We start from the raw sequence: 24,356 nt of genomic DNA on the forward strand, positions 1-24,356 counted from the left end.
GAGACATGAAGAAAGGGGACACATGTTTGATGTAGAAGGACACATGTTTGATGTAGAAGAGACATGGAGAAGAGGGGACACATGTTGATGTAGAAGAGACATGAAGAAGAGGGGACACATGTTGATGTAGAAGAGACATGAGAAGAGGGGACACATGTTGATGTAGAAGAGACATGGAGAAGAGGGGACACATGTTGATGTAGAAGAGACATGAAGAAGAGGGGACACATGTTGATGTAGAAGAGACATGAAGAAGAGGGGACACATGTTGATGTAGGAGAGACATGGAGAAGAGGGGACACATGTTGATGTAGGAGAGACGTGAAGAAGAGGGGACACATGTTGATGTAGAAGAGACATGAAGAAGAGGGGACACATGTTGATGTAGAAGAGACATGGAGAAGAGGGTACACATGTTGATGTAGAAGAGACGTGAAGAAGAGGGGACACATGTTGATGTAGAAGAGACGTGAAGAAGAGGGGACACATGTTGATGTAGAAGAGACGTGAAGAAGAGGGGACACATGTTGATGTAGAAGAGACGTGAAGAAGAGGGGACACATGTTGATGTAGAAGAGACGTGAAGAAGAGGGGACACATGTTGATGTAGAAGAGACGTGAAGAAGAGGGGACACATATTGATGTAGAAGAGACATGAAGAAGAGGGGACACATGTTGATGTAGAAGAGACATGGAGAAGAGGGGACACATGTTGATGTAGAAGAGACCTGAAGAAGAGGGGACACATGTTGATGTAGAAGAGACGTGAAGAAGAGGGGACACATGTTGATGTAGAAGAGACATGAAGAAGAGGGGACACATGTTGATGTAGAAGAGACATGAAGAAGAGGGGACACATGTTGATGTAGAAGAGACATGAAGAAGAGGGGACACATGTTGATGTAGAAGAGACATGGAGAAGAGGGGACACATGTTGATGTAGAAGAGACATGGAGAAGAGGGGACACATGTTGATGTAGAAGAGACATGAAGAAGAGGGGACACATGTTGATGTAGAAGAGACATGAAGAAGAGGGGACACATGTTGATGTAGAAGAGACATGAAGAAGAGGGGACACATGTTGATGTAGAAGAGACATGAAGAAGAGGGGACACATGTTGATGTAGAAGAGACATGGAGAAGTGTTTTTTGCATAATAAGTGACCTTTAAATCCATCTGATTCCTACCTGAATAACAGTTTGTCATGTCCCCTCTACCCAGCCATGATGCATGGGGCCCCTGTGGCTGACCCCCTGCAGATGGCAGCCTCTCAGCAAGCCCTCATCAACCAGCAGGCCTTCCTCATGGTGAGCACACCGTACTATTGTTACAACACTCTCCCTTTCCTTGCTCCTTCTCTGACCTCCTCTCCAACTCTTGTCTTCTCCTCCTCCTCCTCCTCTCCAACTCTTGTCTTCTCCTCCTCCTCCTCCTCCTCCTCCTCCTCCTCCTCCTCCTCCTCCTCCTCCTCCTCCTCCTCCTCCTCCTCCTCCTCCTCCTCCTCCTCCTCCTCCTCAGGCGCAGCAGATGACCATGCAGGCCATGACTCTATCTCAGCAGCAGACCCAGGAGCAGCAGAGGAAGCAGAAGGAGAAGGAGAAGGAGAAGCATTGGAAACGTCAGTCCCAGCGACGCTCCGACTCACCCTCTCCTCCCCCTCGATCTCCCTCACCCCCACCTGCACGGCCCAAAGCCTTCAAAGCCCCCCCCAGGCCCAGGCAGCCTGTACCAGAGGTGGGTTAATAGCATCTGTGTGGGTCTGGGTCTCAGCTTTCAAATAAAAGATGCCGGGGATTTCCATTTGGGAAAAACAGTTTGGTCCTCTGAACACCTCTACCACGAGCCTCACCTTACTGAAAGACAGAGTGGGAGAAGTACTCAGATCTCGTGCTTAAGTAGAAGTACCATAATGTATGAATACAAGTTACAAGTAAAGTAAGTATGTCTACACACAATTTGCCCCTTCTAAAAATACAATTAAAGGCAGCTACATCAATCTGTGAAGAACCATCACTAAGTCAGATGAGCAGCGTAGACGCTCTATGAGGTGAGGAGTCTCCTTAACTCTTACATTGTTGGTATCTGAGCTGGGAGATGTCAAATTCGGTTCGCTACTGCTCTAGTACACCTACTCAAGTATCTGCAAGATGGCGTATGTGAGATTGAGTCAAAATATACTTCGGTGTATGTATTGTCGCTACAGTATATCTTTTTTAGAAACATGTGTTGTTCTGTTGACTCTGGACATTATATTTGTTGACAGTACAGAAAGAAAGTAAATCTGCAACCTTATTGTTTATCTCTCTTAATGTGAGGCAGTGCTATTAGTGGGCAGTGGTGGAAAGTAACAAGTACCGTTACTTAAGTATTGCACTTTAGGACTTTTTTGACATATTTGTACTTTACTTGAGTATTTCCATTTAATGCCACTTTATACATTACATTGAATTTAGCTGACGCTTTTATCCAAAGCGACTTACAATAAGTGCGTTCATCCAACAAAATACAACTTGAAGAAAACAGACTCATATAAGTACATCAGGTTTCATAGAGCAAAAACATTTCAAGTGCTACTCAACTGGCTTTAGAAAAGCCAGTCCTTTATTAGTATATAAGTGCTTCGTTAATAGTTCTATCTCTCGAAGTGGAGTCGAAAGAGATGAGTTTTCAGTTTGCGCCGGAAGATGTGCAAGCTATCTGCCGTCCTGATGTCAATGGGGAGCTCATTCCACCATCTTGGAGCCAGGACAGCAAACCCACGTGTTTTCGCCGTTGGGAACTTGGGTCCCCCTCGCAGCGAGGGTGCAGCGAGTCGTTTGGCTGATGCGGAGTGCACGTGCTGGGGTGTACGGTTTAACCATGTCCTGGATGTACGAAGGGCCAGATCCATTCGCAGCTTGGTACGCAAGTACCAGTGTCTTGAAGTGGATTCTAGGAGTTACCGGAAGCCAGTGAAGGCAGCGGAGGAGCGGAGTAGTGTGGGAAAATGTAGGAAGGTTGAAGACCAGACGAGCCGCTGCATTCTGGATGAGCTGCAGAGGTCGGATGGCACATGCAGGTAGACCAGCCAGGAGGGAGTTACAGTAGTCTAGGCGTGAGATGACGAGAGCCTGGACCAGAACCTGAGTCGCTTTCTGTGTCAGCTGGGGACGTATCTTCCTGATGTTGTAAAGCGTGTATCTGCAGCAACGGGTTGTAGCAGCGATGTTTGCAGTGAAGGACAGGTTGTTATCTAGGGTCACACCCAGATTCCTTGCAGTCTGAGTCGGGGAAACAACTGAGGTGCCGATGTTGATTGTTAGGTCAAGAGTGGGACAATCTTTTCCCGGGAGGTAGAGCAGCTCAGTCTTGTCAAGGTTGAGTTTGAGGTGATGAGCAGACATCCACTGAGAGATGTCAGCTAGACAAGCAGAGATGCGTGCAACGACCTGGGTCTCTGAGCGGGGAAAGGACAGAATGAATTGGGTGTCGTCAGCGTAGCAGTGGTAAGAAAAACCATGCGGGCTAATGACTGATCCGAGCGAGTTTGTGTACAGGGAGAAGAGGAGGGGACCAAGAACAGAGCCCTGAGGGACCCCCATAGTTAATTGACAAGGGTCGGACTCAGACCCTCTCCAAGTCACCCTGTAGGTACGGTCTTTCAGGTATGAGGTGAGGAGGGAAAGTGCAGAGCCTGAAACTCCAAGTTTTTGGAGAGTGCGAAGGAGGATCTGATGATTCACCGTGTCAAATGCAGCAGACAGGTCCAACAGGATGATGACAGAGGAGAGGGATGCAGTTTTGGCAGTGTGCAGTTCCTCCGTGACAGCAATGAGAGCAGTTTCTGTGGAGTGACCTGCCTTGAAACCAGACTGGTGCGGATCCAGAAGGTTGTTCTGATTGAGATAACAGGAGAGTTGTTTAAAGACAGCGCGTTCAAGTGATTTAGACAGGAACGGGAGGAGAGAGACAGGCCTGTAGTTTATAACATCAGACGGGTTGAGAGTGGGTTTCTTTAGGAGAGGGTTTACTCTTGCCTCCTTGAGACTGTTTGGAAAGTGACCAGAAGTTAGAGAAGTGTTGATGAAATGGGAGAGAAACGGTAGAATATCAGGAGCGATAGTCTGAAGGAGGTTTGAAGGGATAGGGTCCAGAGGACAGGTGGTAGGGCGGGCAGAGGTAATGAGGGTAAGAACCTCACTTGGAGAGAGAGGGGAAAAGGAGGTTAGTGTGTTGGTGGAAGGAGGGTCTGGTGACCCAGCGGTGAGTAAAGGTGAGTCAGAAAAAGAAGAGCGAATATCATCAACCTTTTTTTCAAAGTGGGTAACAAAGTCGCTTGACAGAAGTGAGGAGGGAGGAGGGGCTTTGGGGGGTCCAAGAGGGTGGAGAAGATGGAAAATAGTTTTTTAGGATTGGAATAGGAAGATTGGATCTTATTTTGAAAGAAAGTGCTTTTTGCCTGAGAGATCGAAGCAGAGAAAGAGGAGAGGAGAGCTTGATAGGTTAGGAGGTCGTCACGGTGTTTGGATTTCCACCATTTCCGCTCTGCTGCCCGAAGGACGGTTCTATTAGCACGCAGTGCATCATTTAGCCAGGGAGCAGGAGGGGACTGACGAGCCTGCCGAGATGTGAGTGGACAGAGCGAGTCCAGAGTGGATGAGAGAGTAGAGAGGAGAGTTTCTGCAGCAGAGTTTGGAGGCAGGAGTTGGAACGAGTCAGAGGAAGGGAGGGCTGAGAGCACCGACGAGGCAAAGGTAGAGGGGGAGAGGGAGCGAAGGTTACGGCGGACAAGTGCAGGATGAGAAGAGATTAGTTTGTTATGTTTGGAAAGGGGTAGAGAGAATGAAATGAAGAAGTGATCGGATGTGTGGAGCGGGTTTACAGAGAGGTTAGAAGTAGCGCAGTTCCTTGAGAATATGAGATCAAGGACATTGCCAGCTTTATGAGTCGGTGGGGACGGAGTCAGTGAGAAAGCAAAGGCGGTTAACAGAGATGTTAGTTCGTCTATCTTCCCCGTCTGGAGGTTGAAGTCTCCGAGAAGTACAGCGGGAGGGCCAGTTTCAGGGATGAGTGAGAGGAGATTATCTAATTCCTCCAAGAAGTCCCCCAAGGCGCCTGGTGGACGGTAGAGAACAACAATGGTTAGCTGTATAGGATGGGTTACTGTGACGGCATGGAATTATAATTCTATTCCGCTTCATTTCAGAGGCAAATATTGTACTTTTTACTCCACCTTATTTATTTAACACTCACAGTTATAATTTATATATTAATACACATGATATACTGATATCATTCGAATTCTATAATGCAGTAATGTATTCTAAGAGTAATTCAAGTATCTACATCTACTTTTTCACAACAAGTACTTTTTCTTTTGCTACTTAAGTACATGTAGCTGATAATATGACTGTACTTGATATTATTCTGAAATGAACCATTATGCAGAGTCAGTACTAACTCTTTGTACTATATTTTGATGCTAATACTTTTGTACTTTACTTAAGTAGCATTTAGAATTCAGGACATAACTTGTAGTGGATGATTTTAAGACCATAGTATTTGTACTTTAACTTAAGTAAAGGATCTGAGAACTTCTTCCAACACTGTCTCCCCCCCATGTGTTAACACGTTGTGTGCCATGTGTTCTCCAGCCAGAGCGAGTGGTGGACCCCCCAGAGCCAGAGGACCTGCAGTCCTTCAGAGACAAGAGGAGGTACTTCCAGAAGATCGGTGAGTGGAGCTGAGCGACCTGTACAAACACATGGAGCTGAGCGACCTGTACAAACACATGGAGCTGAGCGACCTGTACAAACACATGGAGCTGAGCGACCTGTACAAACACATGGAGCTGAGTGACCTGTACAAACACATGGAGCTGAGCGACCTGTACAAACACATGGAGCTGAGCGACCTGTACAAACACCTGGAGCTGAGCGACCTGTACAAACACTGTTGGAGATTAAAAGGGATATCTGATCCGCTTTTCAAATCTCCGCGCGTTCCTATGAAGCTGGTTATAATACAGGAAGGAATCCATATCTACAAAGTAACCGTTAACAATAATCTACTTTAATGGCAATATGACAATGCAATACAATCATTACAATACAACATGATATATTACAGTTATATTGTAATGCTTAAGGAGTAATGCCGGCTTACTCCTGCACTGGTTCGCATACTGCAGAGCTACTTTCACCCGAGGGCAGCATGTGAAGAAGAGCCCGAACGCCAGGGATCCACCGGATATATACCAGAGTAAGAAGGAGGGGTTTGGTGTTAGGTCAGCTGGTCATCTTTTCAGGTCATCTCATTGGGAGACGCAACGCAGCAGGAAACGCAGCAGGAAACCAAACAGGCTCACTTTACGACAAAAGGTCTCAAGGCCTGCATACCTACACCTCCCCCACAGAGCAATAAAACCCTGTTTACTCCAACCAGCCCAGAATGTTTATAGCCATTTGTAGTCCTTACATTTATGAAAGGATAAAACAGAGAAATCAATATAAAACACAAACACAGGTATTGTTTGAACAGTATTCACTTAACTGCTACTGTTGATAACCACCAGAGAAACCCAAGGGACCTCTCTTAATATCACAACCACTGTAGCTCGTTCTAAGTTGAATGCAAATCAGGACATGCTCTCATCTTCCCCCATCTTCCTTTGTCCTCAAAAACACATGTCAACAGGCCCCAAATGCAGCTCACAGTTTTACCCAAATTATTCTCATTTTAAGCTTATCCATAGTTTGCTAACATGAATAAATACAAATATAACTCTACAACACATGGAGCTGAGCGACCTGTACAAACACCTGGAGCTGAGCGACCTGTACAAACACCTGGAGCTGAGCGACCTGTACAAACACCTGGAGCTGAGCGACCTGTACAAACACCTGGAGCTGAGCGACCTGTACAAACACCTGGAGCTGAGCGACCTGTACAAACACCTGGAGCTGAGCGACCTGTACAAACACCTGGAGCTGAGCGACCTGTACAAACACATGGAGCTGAGCGACCTGTACAAACACCTGGAGCTGAGCGACCTGTACAAACACCTGGAGCTGAGCGACCTGTACAAACACCTGGAGCTGAGCGACTTGTACAAACACCTGGAGCTGAGCGAACTGTACAAACACCTGGAGCTGAGCGACCTGTACAAACACCTGGAGCTGAGCGACCTGTACAAACACCTGGAGCTGAGCGACCTGTACAAACACCTGGAGCTGAGCGACCTGTACAAACACCTGGAGCTGAGCGAACTGTACAAACACCTGGAGCTGAGCGACCTGTACAAACACCTGGAGCTTCTTTTTTTGCTTTTTACTTAACTATCTTTCAAACTGGCACATTTTCTGTCACATCCACACAAACTCTGATTCATCTCTTCTTGTGGATCTGACTTTGAGAAGAGTCGAACATCATAGTGGAAGAGATTTGTGTTCATCCTGTCATAAAACACAAACACTTCTTTATTTATTTATTAGTTTATTCCACTAATGGAAATTATTAAAAAACAAAAGATGTACACTTTATGCAGTTTTTGTAGCCCACGATGGACAGGAGCAGGGAGAATACAATTGTATTTGATCTGCCCCTTATTCAAAAAATGTTAATAAAAGTAAATCAATTAAAATAAGGACACACTTATTAAGTGTCCTATAAGGAGACTTTCTACGATATCTGATAGAATATAAATGTAATTATTGTGTGTATATCCTCCATTCTCTGCTGTCCTCCAGGTGATCAGCCCTATGAAGAAATCCCAAACCCTCGTTCACCCCCCCCCAGCACATCCAGGCGGCAGCAGCGCTCCCCATCACCGCCACAACCATCACCCCCCCCTTCAGCACCAAAGCCTGCGGGTAATAAGATGAAACAAGTTCAATGGACACGATAATATTTAGTAGAATGTAGATTTCTGCTTTCTGTTGGCATCTGAATCCTATATATCATATCTCCCACAGTGAAGCGTCTCTACACCCCTCCTGTCGCAAAAGCGGACCCCCCAAAAGAAACACCCACCCCAGCTCCTCTAGCTAGGCCTAAGCCTAAACCCACCTCCAACATCCGGGAAATCATCAAAATGTACAACAGCCGACCCGAACCAGAGGCCATACCCTTGGAGCCCGTCAGGTCAGTCTCTCTCTTACAAAGTTTGATCTGATCTAATATCCTGCTGGATGCTGCTGATTGATCCCTTTTGTCCCACATGTTGAATGGGCGTCCAGTGTTTCCCACAGATATGAAATATACTTGGGCGGGTGGTGGCAAGGGGGGGAGGGTGCGCGAAAAAAAAAAAAGTTTTAACAACATTATTTATTGACTTTTCATTCCGGTATAATCATTTTGCGCAAAGATGGCACTGTTTGTCAGAGCACTTCATCCTTCTGGGATTTCATGAAGAACAGCTCCAACGCCTGTGTGTATGGGAATGCCTCTGGTGCTGGTCCATTAACTGCCAGTGTTTCCCACAGATCTGAAATATACTTTGGGGGGTGGTGGTAGCAGGGGGGGTTGAGGTGACGTGCAACAACATTAACCTTTCTGTTGGTCGCTTGTTAGCAGACCCTTCACGCGATGGCAGAGCGAACAGGTACAGGTACAGGCAGGGTCCATAATGATAGCCCTATAGTTTAAATCTACTACCCACACATGAACATATGGAAATGGGTTACTATTTAAAAAAATAAATGTATTTATTAATGTATTTAGGAACCTATCCATGTGATTTTTAGTGGGGGTCGACCTCAAATCCTCTAGGGGGGTCCAGGGGCATGCCCCCGCGGTAAGATTTAATTTTTTATTTTGGAGTTAAATGCATCAATCTGGTGCATTTTGAGGGGGAAATAAAGATACTAGATCTATGGAAACACCTATATTTAACAGAACTGTATACATTTCAATAATCATAAAATCAAGGCCATAACCAATAACATACCATTTCCAATATGAAAAAAACACTGAAACTTGTTTATTAATTTAGTTTTGGTTCATTTATAGTTGTGAGTGTGTCTGTGCTCCTGAATCAGCCTCTCCTGTCTCCCTCCTCTCCCCCCTCTCCATCCTCTCCCCCTGCTCCTCTTTGAGGCAGCAGCAAAGACTAGTTTTCTCTCAACAAGTTTTAAAAGTGTATCTTACCTTTTTTCACCTAGTTAACTTTTTATTTATTTATTCATGCATATTTTACTAATCACATTACATTTCATTTAGCTGACGCTTTTATCCAAAGCGACTTATAATGACCGATTACAGGGACATTCTCCCTGGAGTAACTAAGGGCTAAGTGCCTTACTCAAGGGCACACTAGTGCTGGTGTTCCTGGCGGGATTTGAACTCACAGCCTTCCGATCTTCAGCCCACCTCACTATCCATTAGACCAATCACTACCCTCTCAAATGGAAATATGTGTTTACATAAATGGTGACCACACCGTTTGAGACCCACTGAGAACTTAGACTAAGTTAACTATCTAAACACTCAGAGTCCTTTACCTCACCTGAGCTGAGGTTATCCCGAGCTTGAATGACACAGAGAGACCAATCAAGGGCTTTGATTTATGATCTGTATGACAGTGGCCATGTCAGCAGGCCACATCATGTGGACAGCCAGTCACCCTGTGTGAGGCAGACCACATCATGTAGACAGCCAGTCACCCTGTGTGAGGCAGGCCACTTAACAGGCCAGAAGGAGGCGAGATCAGAGCAAGGGAGCGAGGGATCATTGTCTACAAGTTAATCGATCGCAGATGGCGTCGTGGTCACGGACGAATAAAAAAAATATATATAAAAAAAATAAAAAATAAATGGGTCGCGAAATATACTTGGGCGGCCGTTAATATACCTGGGCGGCCCGCCCAAGTATAGCCTATGTGTGGGAAACCCTGGCGTCACATCAGGCTTTGCTCAAGAAACATCAGAAGGCTGACCTTTTGAACTTTTGTGTGTTTGGCAACATTTGAGCAGCTCTGCAAACATGACACTGCAAACTCTGAGTGCACACACGTAATAATAGACACTAACAATCCAAGAGGAGATTCATGATTTGAGAATGTGATTTCACGTCGTTCTGGTTTAGTGTAAATATATATGGAGCGTTTTGGTGATGTCATCCTGCATCATCAGTGCTACATGAACCTTGTATCTTTTCGTATTTCTTTATCTCAGTGATTCTCAAAGGGGGTACGCGGACCCCTAGGGGTACGTTGGGGTACTGCAGGGGGTACGTGAGATTTTTTTTTTTTAAAAGGAAAAAAAAGTTTAATTAAAAAAGATACCATGCATGATTAAAAAAATAATCTTAGTACAATAAGTGAAATACAAAACACAATTTTATATAAAATATTTCTAGAACCACCAAGGGGGTCCTCATATAAACATGTCAAATGTGTGTATTGTATTTTATAGTTTTTCATAATATATCATTTTGTTCATTGGTTTGTTAAACATATATATTACTTCAATTGAAAAACTCCTTGGAAAAATGTTCTTTTTTTTCATGCACAAAGATTAAAAAAATCCTTAGTTTGTTGTAATTCATGCATGAAGGAGTTAATAAATCACACACTGATGGAACATCACTATATTGTAATTATGTATATAGGCTTTTTCTATCAAAGATGTTCGGGGTCGGTCAGGGGGTACTTGGCTGAGAAAATATTTCAAAGGGGGTACATTACTGAACAAAGTTTGAGAAGCACTGGTCTATGGTGTCACAAAGAGCTTGTTAGGAGATAACATTATGGTTATCAGGAGACTGCAGCTGGGCCCATATTGTAAAATATTTACACAGAGTAGGACACAAACATCATTTGGTGGTTACCAAATGATGTAGGATTATTATGTATGACATGTATAAATAACTTTTACAGATTTCCTGACAGTTCATGAAAGGGCTGCAACAATAAGTCTATGGACACAAATGTTGATAATGGATTCGTAGCTGTCGTTTTCAGCCTCTGAAATATTGAGATTGGCTGCTTCTCTCTCTTTTGTGTCGTATTAAGTAAATCACTTATTTTTGACACATCTGTTTATCCATTTATTGAAAGAACAATGGTCAGAATAATCAATAATTCAATAAATAATTCTTAGATGCAGCTTAGTTCCTCATCGGCAGATTTATAAATGTTAAATGTCTTGTAATACTTTGAATGACATTTTCTTCCAACTTTCAGCCCCTGACATTACCAGGACTCCTTGAAGTTCCACAGTCACCAAAATGCACTACAAATAAGAACTTGTGTAATGTTGGTGATTCACAGTTTGTATTCTCTTCACAGACATCCGGCACGGAATTTTAAGAAGCAGAATGACCCCAAAGAGGAAGCTCTGGCCATACTCAGAAGTAAAGCTCCAGTGCCACAGCAGCAGGTCAGTGGGGGGGGGGGGTATTTTATCTATGATGTTGTCTCGTAATAAGTATCTTCATCTTTAATATATGTTCGCTCTATCCTCACATGTTCTATATCTTCCTGCTATCAGAGACAGTGGGTGCCTCCACCAGTCAAGCCTAAAAGGGAGCGCCCGTCCCCCCCGCCCTCCCCTCCCTCCATGAGGGAGGCCCGTGTCATCTCTAGCAGCATGAAGCAGAAGCAGCGCTCCCTGGGGGACCTGTTCGGCTCTCAGCGCTCCACTAACCCTCCGCCTGCTCCCCCCGAGTACCCCCCACCTCCCCCACGCCCTGCACTCGACATTCAGCACATCCCCGACCCGCCCCCCATGGCGGCCCCGTCTCTCGGTGGGTGCTGCTCTCTACATGTTCTCCAGATATTAAAGGCCTCTTATATGATGCATTTTAGCTGACTAGCTGCTAACTACCATTAAATTGTGTGATAGAATGTAAGGTTAACATCAGTCAGTGACCCCACCCCCTGTGAATATCCTGCAGATGTGATGCCAGATGGGGACGGCATCCGCTCACAACTGCACCGCTTCTCTGCTGGGGTTTACTTCTCCTACTCCTATGTGCCGGGAAAACTGTTCCTGCGCAAAGAAGTAAGACACACACACACACACACACACACACACACACAAAAATGACACTGTGTTGTGAAAGGTGTATTTGTTGAGGAAAACTGTCACCAACTCCGCAGTTCCTCTCATCTCTTTGCATCATTGATCCATCTTCCCCATTGGGATGTGTGCTCAAGTTGTATGCTGATGACGTTTCATATTCCCTCTCTTGTTGTCCTGATCCATCTATATATAAAGGTAAAGGTGTTCTGATTCTGATTCTGATAAAAACCTGCCTGAAAATCAGCTGATCCGATTTTGGCCACTTTGTGATGTCACAAAGTTTTTTTGGATTGTGCAACCATTAGCCAATCACCAACCAAGGTAACCCCCGCCCAGTGGCGGATATTGATATGGGCGACATGGCCGGTTGCCAAATTGGGTTGTCAAAAAAAATGTTTAATCGCAATATGCACGTAATTTCATATAGTGTATTGTTGCTGGTGTTGGTAGAAGGGGGCGCGGACGCCCTTATGAAGGGCGGGGGTGATCTCAGGTCGCCTCATATGGGGTAGAGAGAGAGGGGGGCGGCGGGTACACTATCTCTATCAAATAAACACTTTTGATGTTTATAAAGTTAGCAAAATGTATCTCACGCCTCGAAATACCACCAAAGTCATTCATACAATATAAATAGTTGTGCAGATTTTTTTTTCTCCTGGCCTGGGTTGTATGAAGCAATAATGCGATGGGAGGTGCACCACCCAGGGCACCATATCAGCTGAATCTCCTCCTAGAGCACCGTTGTGTTTTTTTTAATTTATTTATTTTTAAACCAATCACTTCTCAGAGGGGCGTGGCCAGCAGCAGCTCATTAGCATTTAAAGCTACAGGCACAGAATCAGCACTATGGGATGCTACAATGATCTGTTTGGTGTTTCAGCCAAACACTTTAAAGACATGTTCTGTATATCTTTAGGACCTATAATATATTGCTGAAAATTAGTATAATACGGGACCTTTAAAGCTTACTTCCAGGTTTATTTACCAGAGCCGTTTCCATATATCTGCAGTCACTGTCCTCGAAAATGTGTTCTTATTGTCAACAAATCCCATACATTGACCTTAGCATAACTGGCAACTTTAGTTGGTGTATTACAGTTTGTTGGCCAGAACTTTGGTGTTTTGGATCAGTATCACAGCTCTCATTAAAGTCATGTCCAGCAGCAGGCAGCTGTTAACAGCAGCTATGGGCTACTTACATAACACCAAGTCGGACAGCAAAGACCTCAGCCGAGGCCAATTATGCGTACTCCTCAAAAGGTTCATATTCCAAAGTTTGAAAACGGTTATTCCAGCTTCCGTGTGTTTATGAGCTTTATGTTTGGTGGAAACAACATGGGCACTACACGAAGACTTATTATGTTTTGAGTTAATATACCATCTTGAGGGGATGATGACAGGAACTGTTAAAGCCCAAATGTCCTTTTTCCAATTATTTCGACACAACATGAATACAGCAAATACTGTATGCCCTACTAGGACTCGAAATCTTGTGAGTAAAATCTATCATGTGTTTGTGTGCAGGTGTTTTACCCCAGAGAGATGTTCAACCGGCCCTACATCCTCAATCTGTTATGTGAACAGGTCAGTGTCCCATCATGTTTAACCTGATATATAAGCCATCCTATTAGATTTCTCTACAGTAGCCTCGGATTGTTTGATAGTGTGCAATTATTGTTACATTTGTTCAGATCATGAAGGACACATACTCGGACAGCTGTGTGAGGATCAGCAGAGAGGAGAGGAGGAAGATGAAGGACCTGCTGGGTGAGAGGGACACATCGTCTTATAACTGATAACTGCTTTGTAAATGCATTCACAAGGGGCTGTTATTATAAATGATCACTGAATATACACTGTATCAATTCTAATTGGTTTCTGCATTAGTTTGCTCATCATCATCCAATTTTTCACATTTCTTCCAGCAAATTTCAACGTAGGAATGACTATAAGCACCATCCAGAACGACAACATGAAGAAGAGGATTGTGATGGCTGCTCGGGACAACTGGGAGAACTACTTCACCCGCCTGTTCCCTGTGAAGGTGAGACCGGAATGTAAAGCATCTCACTGTCCTATAGCTTTACCAGAATAAAGAATACATTGTGATTAAAACAGTTAAATAATTGAAGTAGAGGAATCCAACCAATCACTGGCCCAGAACAGCTTCTGTCTTTATTGAGATTTGAAGGTGGCTAGTGTTGGGGAGCATTTCAGATCATCAGTTGGTTCAGCTGAAAACAGCATACATTTGATTTATTTTCAAATATGTTCAACAAGAGACTGGAAAACAGTGTAAACATGTTAGAACAGCAGTGATTTTTAGAGTTCTATTGGATGCCAAATGTTAAAAGAAGCTCTGATAGGCAGCAGTGTTCTGAATATGTCTATCCTGTTGGGTTAAGGCAGCAACTATGTTTTTCAAATATGGACTGAACCCATTTCAAAATGTCTTACTTGACTCTCTAAAGCTCTGGTTACCAGCAGAGTAATACCTTTCAATCTATCATTGCTGCAAAATACAATGATTTCCATTATCTATGTATTCATGTAATGGGCATTTATGTGCTTTAGATTAGATTAAACGGTATTGTCATTGCACCGTAGCTACAGGAAGTCATTTGGTACAATAGCTGTCTGTGAAGCTTGGATAATAAACCTTGTTGTCATTTATGATTTGCTTTAGAGGGAGCATGAACAGGTTCTAATAATAGAATACTTTTGGCCATCGACAGTGAGGTTACAAATCAATCTTAATGTAACTGATTAACATACTTTTATTTGAACAGGTTCCAATAGATTTTGTGATTTAATTCTAATAAGAGTGTGTTACTCTTAAACAGAAGATGTAACTTATTTGGCTATGGACTTTTCAAAACCTTATATAATAAGGAAATCCGTCTGTGCTACAGAATGATTCAAGGGCAAAATGGTTTTAATGTGACAATATAATACAATATTTACAGGAGATGACTGCTTGTTTTATTTGAAGCATAGCACAGAGATGGTTGAAGTTGGATATTACTGTATATTGCTGTGCAGCACTATAAGAGACACATTACCTTGCAACAAAGCAGTCAATAGCGTAATGTCCCTACAGTCGAAGTGAATCTCAGAGTTGATATGCTCCTCAAAACTGCTTGCGTAGTTGAACTCTTACTGACCTCTGTCCCCTCAGTCTTTAAATAATCCCAGGTTCCATAAACTTTTTCTGCTGATACGTCACATGCCAATGAAGACAACTATTGGTCATAGAAATAGATCGGCCTCTTTCCTCAAAACTAAATGAGTAACCCACTAGTATGTCTTGAAACACATGATTATATAAAACAGATTCTACAAGCTCATGCTGGATCACTAATCTCTTACTGCTGTTAACATGCATCTTCTGTGTCTGTGTGTGTGTTGCAGCCGGAGAGTGGGGATGCTCAGGTGTTGGCTGTGTCTCATCGAGGCATCCGCCTGCTGAAGGTGGTCAGAGCGTCAGGCATCAACCCCAAACACCTCCGCCTGCTCCGGAGCTACAGGTGCACACGCAGCACAAAATCACTTCATATTCTTCTTGGTTTCTTCCAATGTTTCCACATAAGGTGGTTTAAGTCTTAGGTCAAAAACAGGATGTTTTTTATTTCTGTGTGATGCTAAATATTTTTCCCACCCTAGAAGCATTTCATTAACACTATAAATGTCTGACTAAATGTACCATTAGCCCCATATTCAAACAATATGACATCTCTTCCCCGTCATGCGTCACTGTCCTGTCATTTCAAAATGCAGCTTGAAACCTGAAACCTACTATGAGCCCATGATGGGAGACGTGCAGAGTTGCACCTGTATATATTTTTATTGAGTAAAAAGCCACAGTAAAATAAAGAAGTTAAAGCGAAAATAAAGACATTAGTTTTAGTTTTCTTATTTAGTTTTGCTATTCTGGTAGCCTCTCCTCCTTTTGGAAATGCATTGCAGCCAGAATACAATTCCCAAATGACTCAGAATGATGTTATGCCATGAAATGTAAAGTGAAACGCTTTCGTGTTCTCCTGCTTTCAACAGAATCTTCCTTAGTAGTGATGATGGTAGTAACACTGTCACAGGCATGGTCTGCTATTCACTCTCTAAGTTCTACTTGAACTGCTTATCAGATCTGTCTCTTTCAGCTCATGTTGCTTCCTCAGATTGTTAACTGCGCATGATTGTAGTTTTGCAGAGCTGCTGTCAGTGGAGCTCCGGGGAACAGACAGGGCGGAGGTGGAGCTGAAGAGTGAGGTGTTGGTGCTGCAGTCCTCCAGAGCTCCACAGATCACCGCCATGATCCAGCTCTTCCTCCAGGAGCTCCTCAGGGTACTGCTTTGCTCTTAAAGCATCATCATTATTTTCATCATCTTTCACAATCGTTGGGCCATGTGACCCCCCAACTGTGATAGAGCTTTCTAACTTTGACTCCACATATCACCCTGACATGTTTTTGTTTCTCTCTAGGACTCCGGCCATGTGGTTGCCCTGAAGAGTTATGTGACCGATGACAAGAGTCTGCTTAGCTTCAGCAGGGGTGAGGTCATCAAACTGCTCCCGATGGAAGGACTCCAGACAGGTGAGGTCATTATGTGGGTGCCAGACAGTTTGTGGGAGCTTTTTTGCATGCTTGATTTCAGAATGGGTCACTGTGCCAAAAGTGTTAGCTGCCCACCTGCAAAACATTATTCAATGAGATACATACCAAACAGGAATAGACTCAAAATGATAACAAAAAGACTACAAAGAGACCAAAAACACCTAAAGAGAGATGCAAAAGGGCTCCAAAGCTACACGTAGACTTACAGTGGTGATGAATAAAGGCCAAACCAGCAGAGACATGAAAAGGCCACAACCAGACACAATACAACAAAAGATGCTACACTATGGAGTGTGTATGTATTGCTCCTATCTAGGAGAGGTGTTGGTGGCTTCAGAATCTCCTTATCAACTCAAATGTTGTTTTTGCTCCACCAGGATGGAGTTTTGGCACCTTGGGAGGGCGCTCTGGGCTTTTCCCAGAGGACCTGACCCAGCCATCTGCGGCCCCCGATTACCACTGTCAGACCCTCAACCGCAAAGATGACAAGAGGAAGAGCACGAGGGGCGCTGCACCTGTCAGTCAATCAAACAGCCCGCCTCCAGGTCCATCCAGCAGAGAGGGCTCGGTTCTGGCCCGAAGGTCAGTCCAGAGCTCCCGGGAGGGCTCGGTCCTGGAGCTGGAGATCTTCTCAGGCATGGCTGAGTTTGCCATGAACTACTTCAGGTACGACAGAAGAATATTAACCATTGTCGATTATAGTCCGATGGTTTGCTTTTTATCACGTCATGGCTAATTTTGTGCTCATCATCTTTTTATTAAAGAGTGGGGTCTACAGGTCAGCCAGCAACTGGAAGGATTTTTTCAGAGGCGGTTAAACACACAGAGGTAAGAGTGACCCGTTTGACATCAGATGACCTGGTCTACTCTTGTTCATACTACCAGGATTGTACATGGACACATCCGTATCCATGTGTTCAACCACAGCAGACTTTAACCTGCTCAGAGTGCAGTAACGAGGGGTTACGTATGGTAACCCTTGTTATATAAGCACAGGCGGAGTCCTCTACTGGACTCTATGGGTACTACCCCTTGATCATATCTTGCAAGCATTCATCCACTAAGACTTCTATAAACGTAGCCGGCCCCGGGGCGGGCCTACCTGAATGCGCGCACATCTCACCGTATAAAGGGAGGCCTCGCCTCCTGACTGTCATCCTACACCTCTCTTCAGCAAGCAGCATAGGACCGACAGGGCCCCGAGTAGAGGGCTCCGCCTGTGCTTATATAACAAGGGTTACCATACGTAACCCCTCGTTATATCTCTCACAGGCCCCGATGTATACACGCGCTGTCTTCCAACAACACCGTTCCATCCCACTGCCCCTGACAGGCTTTCTGGTTAGCAGCCGCTGCACCGCACCCTCCTTTACCTCGAGCCAGACATGTCCAAGAGATAACATTTTGTGAAGGAGCCTGGCGTTGACCAAGACGCCGCGTGCATATGTCCTCTACACTCACGCGTTGAATAAGGCTGTTGACACAGCCCGTGTAGAGTGTGCACGGACCCCTGCGGGGCAGGCTCTCCCCGCCTGTCCGTAGGCATGTGCAATGCCTTCGCAGAGCCAGCCTGCCAGGCGTTTCTTGGACAGAGCTTTCCCGGTCACCCCGCCCCCAAAGCACACGAACAGCTGTTCAGTGCGTCTAAAGGCAGCCGTGCGCTCCACATAACATGCTAGCGCACGCACCGGGCAGAGGAGGTGCAGTTTAGCTTCCCTGGCCCCACCATGGGGGGGAAGATTAAAACCCCCTAACTGAATAGCCCTCGACCTGAACGCACTCCTTAGGCTCTTCGGCACAAAGGAGGTCGCCCTGCTCCGGTCACCCCGGGTCAACAAGCAACTCGGGTGCACCGACAGAGCAGTTAACTTGGACACTCTCTTGGCTGACGTTAAGGCAAGAAGCAATGCTGTCTTCCACGACAGTGCTTTCAGGGAGGAGAGCTCCAGAGGCTCAAATGGTTCTGAGACCAGAGCCTCGAGCACTAGCGGCAGGTCCCACTGCGGGGCGGAGGCGTGCACTACTGGGCGCAGCCTCCTGACCCCCTGTAAAAACCGCGACTTCAGTGGCTAACTAAAGGCTGACCTGCCGTCAAATCCCTCATGACAGGACGAGATGGCTGCTGCATACACTTTCACTCTGGAATGAGCAAGTCCTCTGTCCTCAAGTAACTGTAAGTAGGACAAAATAGAGCCCAATATAGGGGCTCTATTCTCTATCGCTGGAATCCCAGCCACCTCGGCCTGTAACAGGCTGTGGTGGATCCAGCTCTAGCTGCCTGGATAGACTGAATAACGCTGTCAGACAATCCACCCTGTCTCAGCCTGTCCCTCTCAGGAGCCAAGCCTGGAGAGGACGGCCGAGAGTGGGTAACGCCCCGATTGCACCTGCCTCTTGAGACGTCGCCCCCCAGAACTGGGGGATTGCCCAGGGCTGGCCCACCTTCATCTGTGTCATCTCTGAGTACCACGGAGCCCCGACGTTGGATGGTTCATAATTTAGCAGGAGGTCAGAAATGTATCCTGGGCCTAAACCATTCAGTGCTTTATAAACCAGCAGCAGTATTTTGAAATCTATTCTTTGACACACAGGAAGCCAGTGTAAAGACTTCAGAACAGGAGTCATGTGATCCACTCCAAAATGACAGCCTTGAGCTTATATGTTATGTCACAAATGTTCTTTTTGTATTTTTACTTTATTGTAAAGCTGACATAAAGGTATGGGAAACGTGTAATTAGAAATGTGGTTCAATAGCAGAATGTCACGTTGAACATAACTAAACTAAATCAAATGTAATTCTTAGACCAGAAAATATATTGATACCACCTTCAAATCAGAATACATGAGAAATAAGTTGTATAAAAAGGTTTTCACTGACATCTATGCATCAGCAAACCTACCAACAAGCCAATCTTTCAAATCTTGCTTGGATATTTAGAACCATGAGTTGAGCGGATCTCTGAATTGTATTGTTCTGATATATACACAGGCCTTTGTTTTCAGCTAACTGTTAATGCTGATATTTTAATGTAACTGAGAGTTCCTGAACAAGTCAACTAACTGTGTTTGCTTTTATTCATCCAGGTTCCCATCCAGGAGTCCCTCATCCTCTACAATGATCCTGAGCTCAATGAGTTATCAGTCCAGTGCTTCATGAGTGAGTGCATCCACATGTACCATCCAAACATTCACACACACTGAGACCACTGTTCTCACTCTCTTCATCTATCTGCTTTCCCCTGTCCTCCAGACCTGATGGAGTTCATGGGAGAGATGCCGTTCAAGAAGGATAACACACAGTCAGGCTGTCTGAGCCACATCCTTCTGGTGAGGCCCCCCCCCCCCCGTGTTAATCTGTGTCTTCGAGTTCCATAAGCTTGATGATATTTAAAGAAGACTTTCTGTTCAGTTAGGGAAGGAGAAGGAGATGCTGAGAGATGAAATCTACTGCCAGGTCATCAAGCAAACCACCCAAAACCCAGTCAAGTGAGTGTCATTTATTGAAGTGTTTGGTAACATTTTCTGTGTGTGAACGCGTTTCAAAAGATTCAAACCCTGGATGTGAAACCCTGGACCTGAAGAAGCCAAGGAGCTTCTACAGAGCTTTTCTGAACATCTTTAAGCTAATTCTTCTGGTTTTTGAGCCGTCATCTTTACTGTTTTCAATTCAAAGATGGGCTGAACCATCTGTAATTTACACTGCGCCACTGAACTCCATCTTTTGCCTTTAGAGTTATACTTGTATTTCGGGTTTCTTCTGTCCTGTATTCCCCCTCTCAATGAAACGCACAACTTTAGCAGCTGTCTCTTTAGGGCCACTCCCAGAAAATCCAGCCTCTTCTGAAGATTCAGTGTTTCTGGATCTCCTGCATCGCACTCTTAGCATTCTGCAATGTCAATGCCAACTTCCCATCGACTGTATATACTGTATGTATAGCTTTAAAATCTCAACCTTACAGCTTTCCTGATCACTTATCTTAAGGCCCTGAATTGAGTGTGCAAAAATGCAGAAATCATTTTTTATAATCAGGTTGATTTCAATTGCCTTGTTGTCTGTGTCCAGGTCTTTCTGTACGCTGGGCTGGCGGCTGCTCAACCTGATGACGGGCTTCTTCCCCTGCTCCGACACTCTGCAGCCGTTTGTCACACGCCACCTGCAAGACATCTCCCAGGACTACCAGCACCCATACCAAGGTAGAAGAAACACAAAGCGTGCAGACGGATATCACTAAGTGCTGATCTTTCAGTTATTGTAATATCAAAATATGATATGATATAAAATGCTACATATAAGCAGCTGATTCAAAATCTGAATCAGAATCAGAATACTTTATTTACTGCGGGGGAATTTGGGTTTTGTGCAAGCTGCTCGATTTAGAATTAAATAAATAAAAAGATTTAGACAAAATACTATACTAATTATACTAAAATAATACAAGTATTTATACAAACATATGAAGTTAGAGTAAGAATGTGCAACACTTTTTTTTTTATTAAAGCAAATAAAGATATTTATAAAAAAATATGAAGTTAAAGTAAAAATTTCCAATAAAAATAACGATATAACGATAATAATAAAATGAAACAGGATAATAAATGAATATAAACACAAGAAGTCTTACAAAGAATGTGCAATACAAAGATAAAATGAATACAATTAAATGTTTTATATAAACATAAGAATGTGAAGCAAAATGTCCAATAAAAGTTAAAATTATATATATAGTAAATATTGATATTAACACAAGACATTAAAGTAAAATGTGCACATTATACTACAATATATAACATGTATATTACAATGTATATATAAATGGAATGGCTCTTCCTAACACCCTGTGTCCTCAGAGCTGGCGTGTGTGTGTCAGGAGAACATGCAGCGCTCTCTCACTTTTGGCGGTCGCCGTAACATCCCGTCACATGTGGAGATGGACGCCATTCTGGCAAGTTACCTACACACTGAAGCAAAACATCTAATAGACTGTTATATCCCATCATTATCAAGGCGTTTACATTTCGCCTGTTTTTCTTCAGGCTGGGAAAACTTCTCGACGTGTTCCCATCCAGCTGCCAGGAGAAGTGGAATTCCCCATCAAGATACGCAGCTTCAGTGTAAGATTTATATACGCCTACTTATGTGTGAACCAAACCAGTCTTCTTTTATTTATTCATACCTCCTGGTGGTATTTTGTATCTTCCTGTAGTTGGCAGGAGAAGCAGTCACAGACTTCTGTAAAGAGATGGGAGTCTTAAACCTGACGGAAATCAAAGAGTTCTCCATCCTCGCCAACCGACGCCAAGGTAAGACACTCTGCTGATGACTGTCAGGAGACACACCAAGGCCAACTGATGACTTTGTTTTCACGCCAAAGTAATACATACACATTTAGAAATAAAACCATTTATCCCCAGAAAACAGTACACCCCTACTCTTAAAATGACACAGAACACAATATCAACACTTTAAAAAATACAGTGGATATTTTAATTTATCTTCAAACCCTGAGGATAAAGCTAAAGTGTCACTTCAGAGATATGGACATTATTCATTGAGGGAACCTCTTATAAAGATGCAAGTTAAAGGCAGCATGTTTCGTTTTTCAGCATTCAAATGTCTAAAAGTGACTAGTTCTATGTTTTATATATATATTAGTTTTGTGTTGTGCACATACACAGAGAAATGTGTCATTTGAATGAAGGTGATGTTTCCTGTGATGACATCATATTCGTTGACTACCAGAAACAGAAGTCATGTACTGTCTTTATATCCGCTTTTAAGACATATCAACTTTTTAGATCTGGGTGCTTTTTAAACCTATATGTTTACCTGATGAAGAATTGTAATGATAGGACGTCTGGAACTGAAGTCATCAGAGAAACTACTTTGATTTATAATGTCACACCTTATTCACTATTGACGGTAAAACCATGAACACTGAGGAAATCGTAACCAGGAGCAGAACTCCCATGATCCTACGCTGCTTCATGACACCAAACTCCGTCCACCTTTTCATTATTATTGAGAGACCTCTAAAGGCAGAGAATGGCATGTGTGTGTGAAAGGGGCAAAGTGACAGATGATCTGCTGGTCCTCCATCAGATGGAATGGTGCGTCCCCTCCATGCTGAAGAGTATCTGTTCGACTTCCTGCTGGATGACGGCTCCATCTTCCTGTCCCTGAGGAGAGTGATGTGGAGGAGCCCTCTGACCTTCAGCAGTGACCTCTATGTGGACTTCCACTACCAGCAGGTGAGAACAGACAGGAGCAGCAGAACACTGGTCCAGAATCTATCTTGTGTCATTTTAATGTGTGTTCTGTGTGTGTGTGTGTGTGTGTGTGTGGTGTGTGTGTGTGTGTGTGTGTGTGTGTGTGTGTGTGTGTGTGTGTGTGTGTGTGTGTGTGTGTGTGTGTGTGTGTGTGTGTGTGTGTGTGTGTGTGTGTGTGTGTGTGTGTGTGTGTGTGTGTGTGTGTGTGTGTGTGTGTGTGTGTGTGTGTGTGTGTGTGTGTGTGTGTGTGTGTGTGTGTGTGTGTGTGTGTGTGTGTGTGTGTGAAGCTCCTGGCTGACTATCTGAGTGGGCACCTCCTGCTGGCCCCTGCAGACGGCTCCTCCTCGGTGCAGCAGCTGGCTCAGCTGTCCGCTCTGCAGCACCTGGCCCAGGGTCTGCAGGGTGAGCCCTCACTGTGAGTCACACACTGACACACTATTCTCATCAGTTTAGGTATGGATTCATTTTGGAGAGCTCAACAGAAAAGAATACAACACAGACGGCAGTAGTCAGGGGAAAGAGTCATTCCACCATATAGCTATAGCCAGGGGTGCACATAACTGGTACGCAGGTACGCATGCGCGGCAACAATCTGAAATGCGTACCGTCACTTGTGTCACAAAGTGCATTTGCATACCGACGTAGGCTACTTGTGAAGCTTTTCCAGAAGGCGGTTAGATCACCGGACGACAGAGTCGGTCTGTTAACGTCGGTCTGTACAACGGAATTGTGCCAAATGGATAATGGAGCCAGAAGTTGGAGTACCAAACACTGACTCCAGGTACTCATCTGAGTACCTCACTGAGAAAGTGATGTACTATCGCTCATGTTTGAACTTTCAAATTCAACACGTCATTTTTAACCATTCTCCAGACAATTGCAATCCAACAGAACAGACGTTATGCCAAATCGTAGCAGAACACATCTCTGTCAGCCACAGCTGCACCAAACAAAGCCTCGTTACACGTACGCTGTACACACTTCTTTCTTCGATTGACCTTTCTTAAATCTCCTCCCAAATATCAGACTATTGTTCAGTAGGTCATTTTGTACCATGTTATAGTAGAACATGTACCTCTTAAATGATCAGCAGTATAAATGTAGTTCCCATATTGTTTTCTCCTCCTCAAGTTCTATCGTACCTTTACCAGGTAACATTATGTACCCTATAATCCATCATGTGTATTTTACCGCACAGGTAATGTTGCATTTATGTATATTGAGTTTAGAGTCAGTATAACACACTTTTAATATTTTATTTTGTAAGTAGAGTCAACAGTACCACAATCAAAACCAAGTTGCAACACAATGCTAAGCTATAACCAATGGCTCTTATTTAAAGACACATCAATTAGATCAATAATACACTATACACTTCATTCTTCTTCATTTCTGTACTTAAAGTTTCCCAACTTTTTGGAAGTCCAGATTTGTTGAATCCCTTTTTGACACTGGGCTACTGCATACAAGATG

General features: G+C 44.1%; 1 protein-coding gene across 1 annotated transcript in view; it reads left to right on the forward strand.

Annotated features, from left to right (window-relative positions):
- myo15b (myosin XVB) overlaps positions 1-24,356 on the forward strand; it is a 102,758-nt gene that overhangs the window by 67,378 nt on the left and 11,024 nt on the right. The window contains exons 37-62 of the mRNA XM_034221838.1: positions 1,224-1,309; positions 1,521-1,736; positions 5,636-5,714; positions 7,730-7,852; positions 7,955-8,123; positions 11,269-11,359; positions 11,471-11,726; positions 11,877-11,983; positions 13,529-13,588; positions 13,696-13,771; positions 13,930-14,048; positions 15,416-15,531; positions 16,204-16,345; positions 16,484-16,595; positions 16,994-17,282; positions 17,381-17,444; positions 19,701-19,773; positions 19,867-19,943; positions 20,026-20,102; positions 20,680-20,810; positions 21,465-21,559; positions 21,651-21,728; positions 21,821-21,917; positions 22,717-22,865; positions 23,171-23,298; positions 23,757-23,849. Coding sequence (XP_034077729.1) covers positions 1,224-1,309; positions 1,521-1,736; positions 5,636-5,714; positions 7,730-7,852; positions 7,955-8,123; positions 11,269-11,359; positions 11,471-11,726; positions 11,877-11,983; positions 13,529-13,588; positions 13,696-13,771; positions 13,930-14,048; positions 15,416-15,531; positions 16,204-16,345; positions 16,484-16,595; positions 16,994-17,282; positions 17,381-17,444; positions 19,701-19,773; positions 19,867-19,943; positions 20,026-20,102; positions 20,680-20,810; positions 21,465-21,559; positions 21,651-21,728; positions 21,821-21,917; positions 22,717-22,865; positions 23,171-23,298; positions 23,757-23,849 — 3,103 coding nt within the window. The remainder of the gene's footprint in view (positions 1-1,223; positions 1,310-1,520; positions 1,737-5,635; positions 5,715-7,729; positions 7,853-7,954; positions 8,124-11,268; positions 11,360-11,470; positions 11,727-11,876; positions 11,984-13,528; positions 13,589-13,695; positions 13,772-13,929; positions 14,049-15,415; positions 15,532-16,203; positions 16,346-16,483; positions 16,596-16,993; positions 17,283-17,380; positions 17,445-19,700; positions 19,774-19,866; positions 19,944-20,025; positions 20,103-20,679; positions 20,811-21,464; positions 21,560-21,650; positions 21,729-21,820; positions 21,918-22,716; positions 22,866-23,170; positions 23,299-23,756; positions 23,850-24,356) is intronic.

This window comes from Gymnodraco acuticeps, unplaced genomic scaffold, assembly GCF_902827175.1.
Source record: "Gymnodraco acuticeps unplaced genomic scaffold, fGymAcu1.1, whole genome shotgun sequence".
Lineage (NCBI taxonomy): Eukaryota > Metazoa > Chordata > Actinopteri > Perciformes > Bathydraconidae > Gymnodraco > Gymnodraco acuticeps.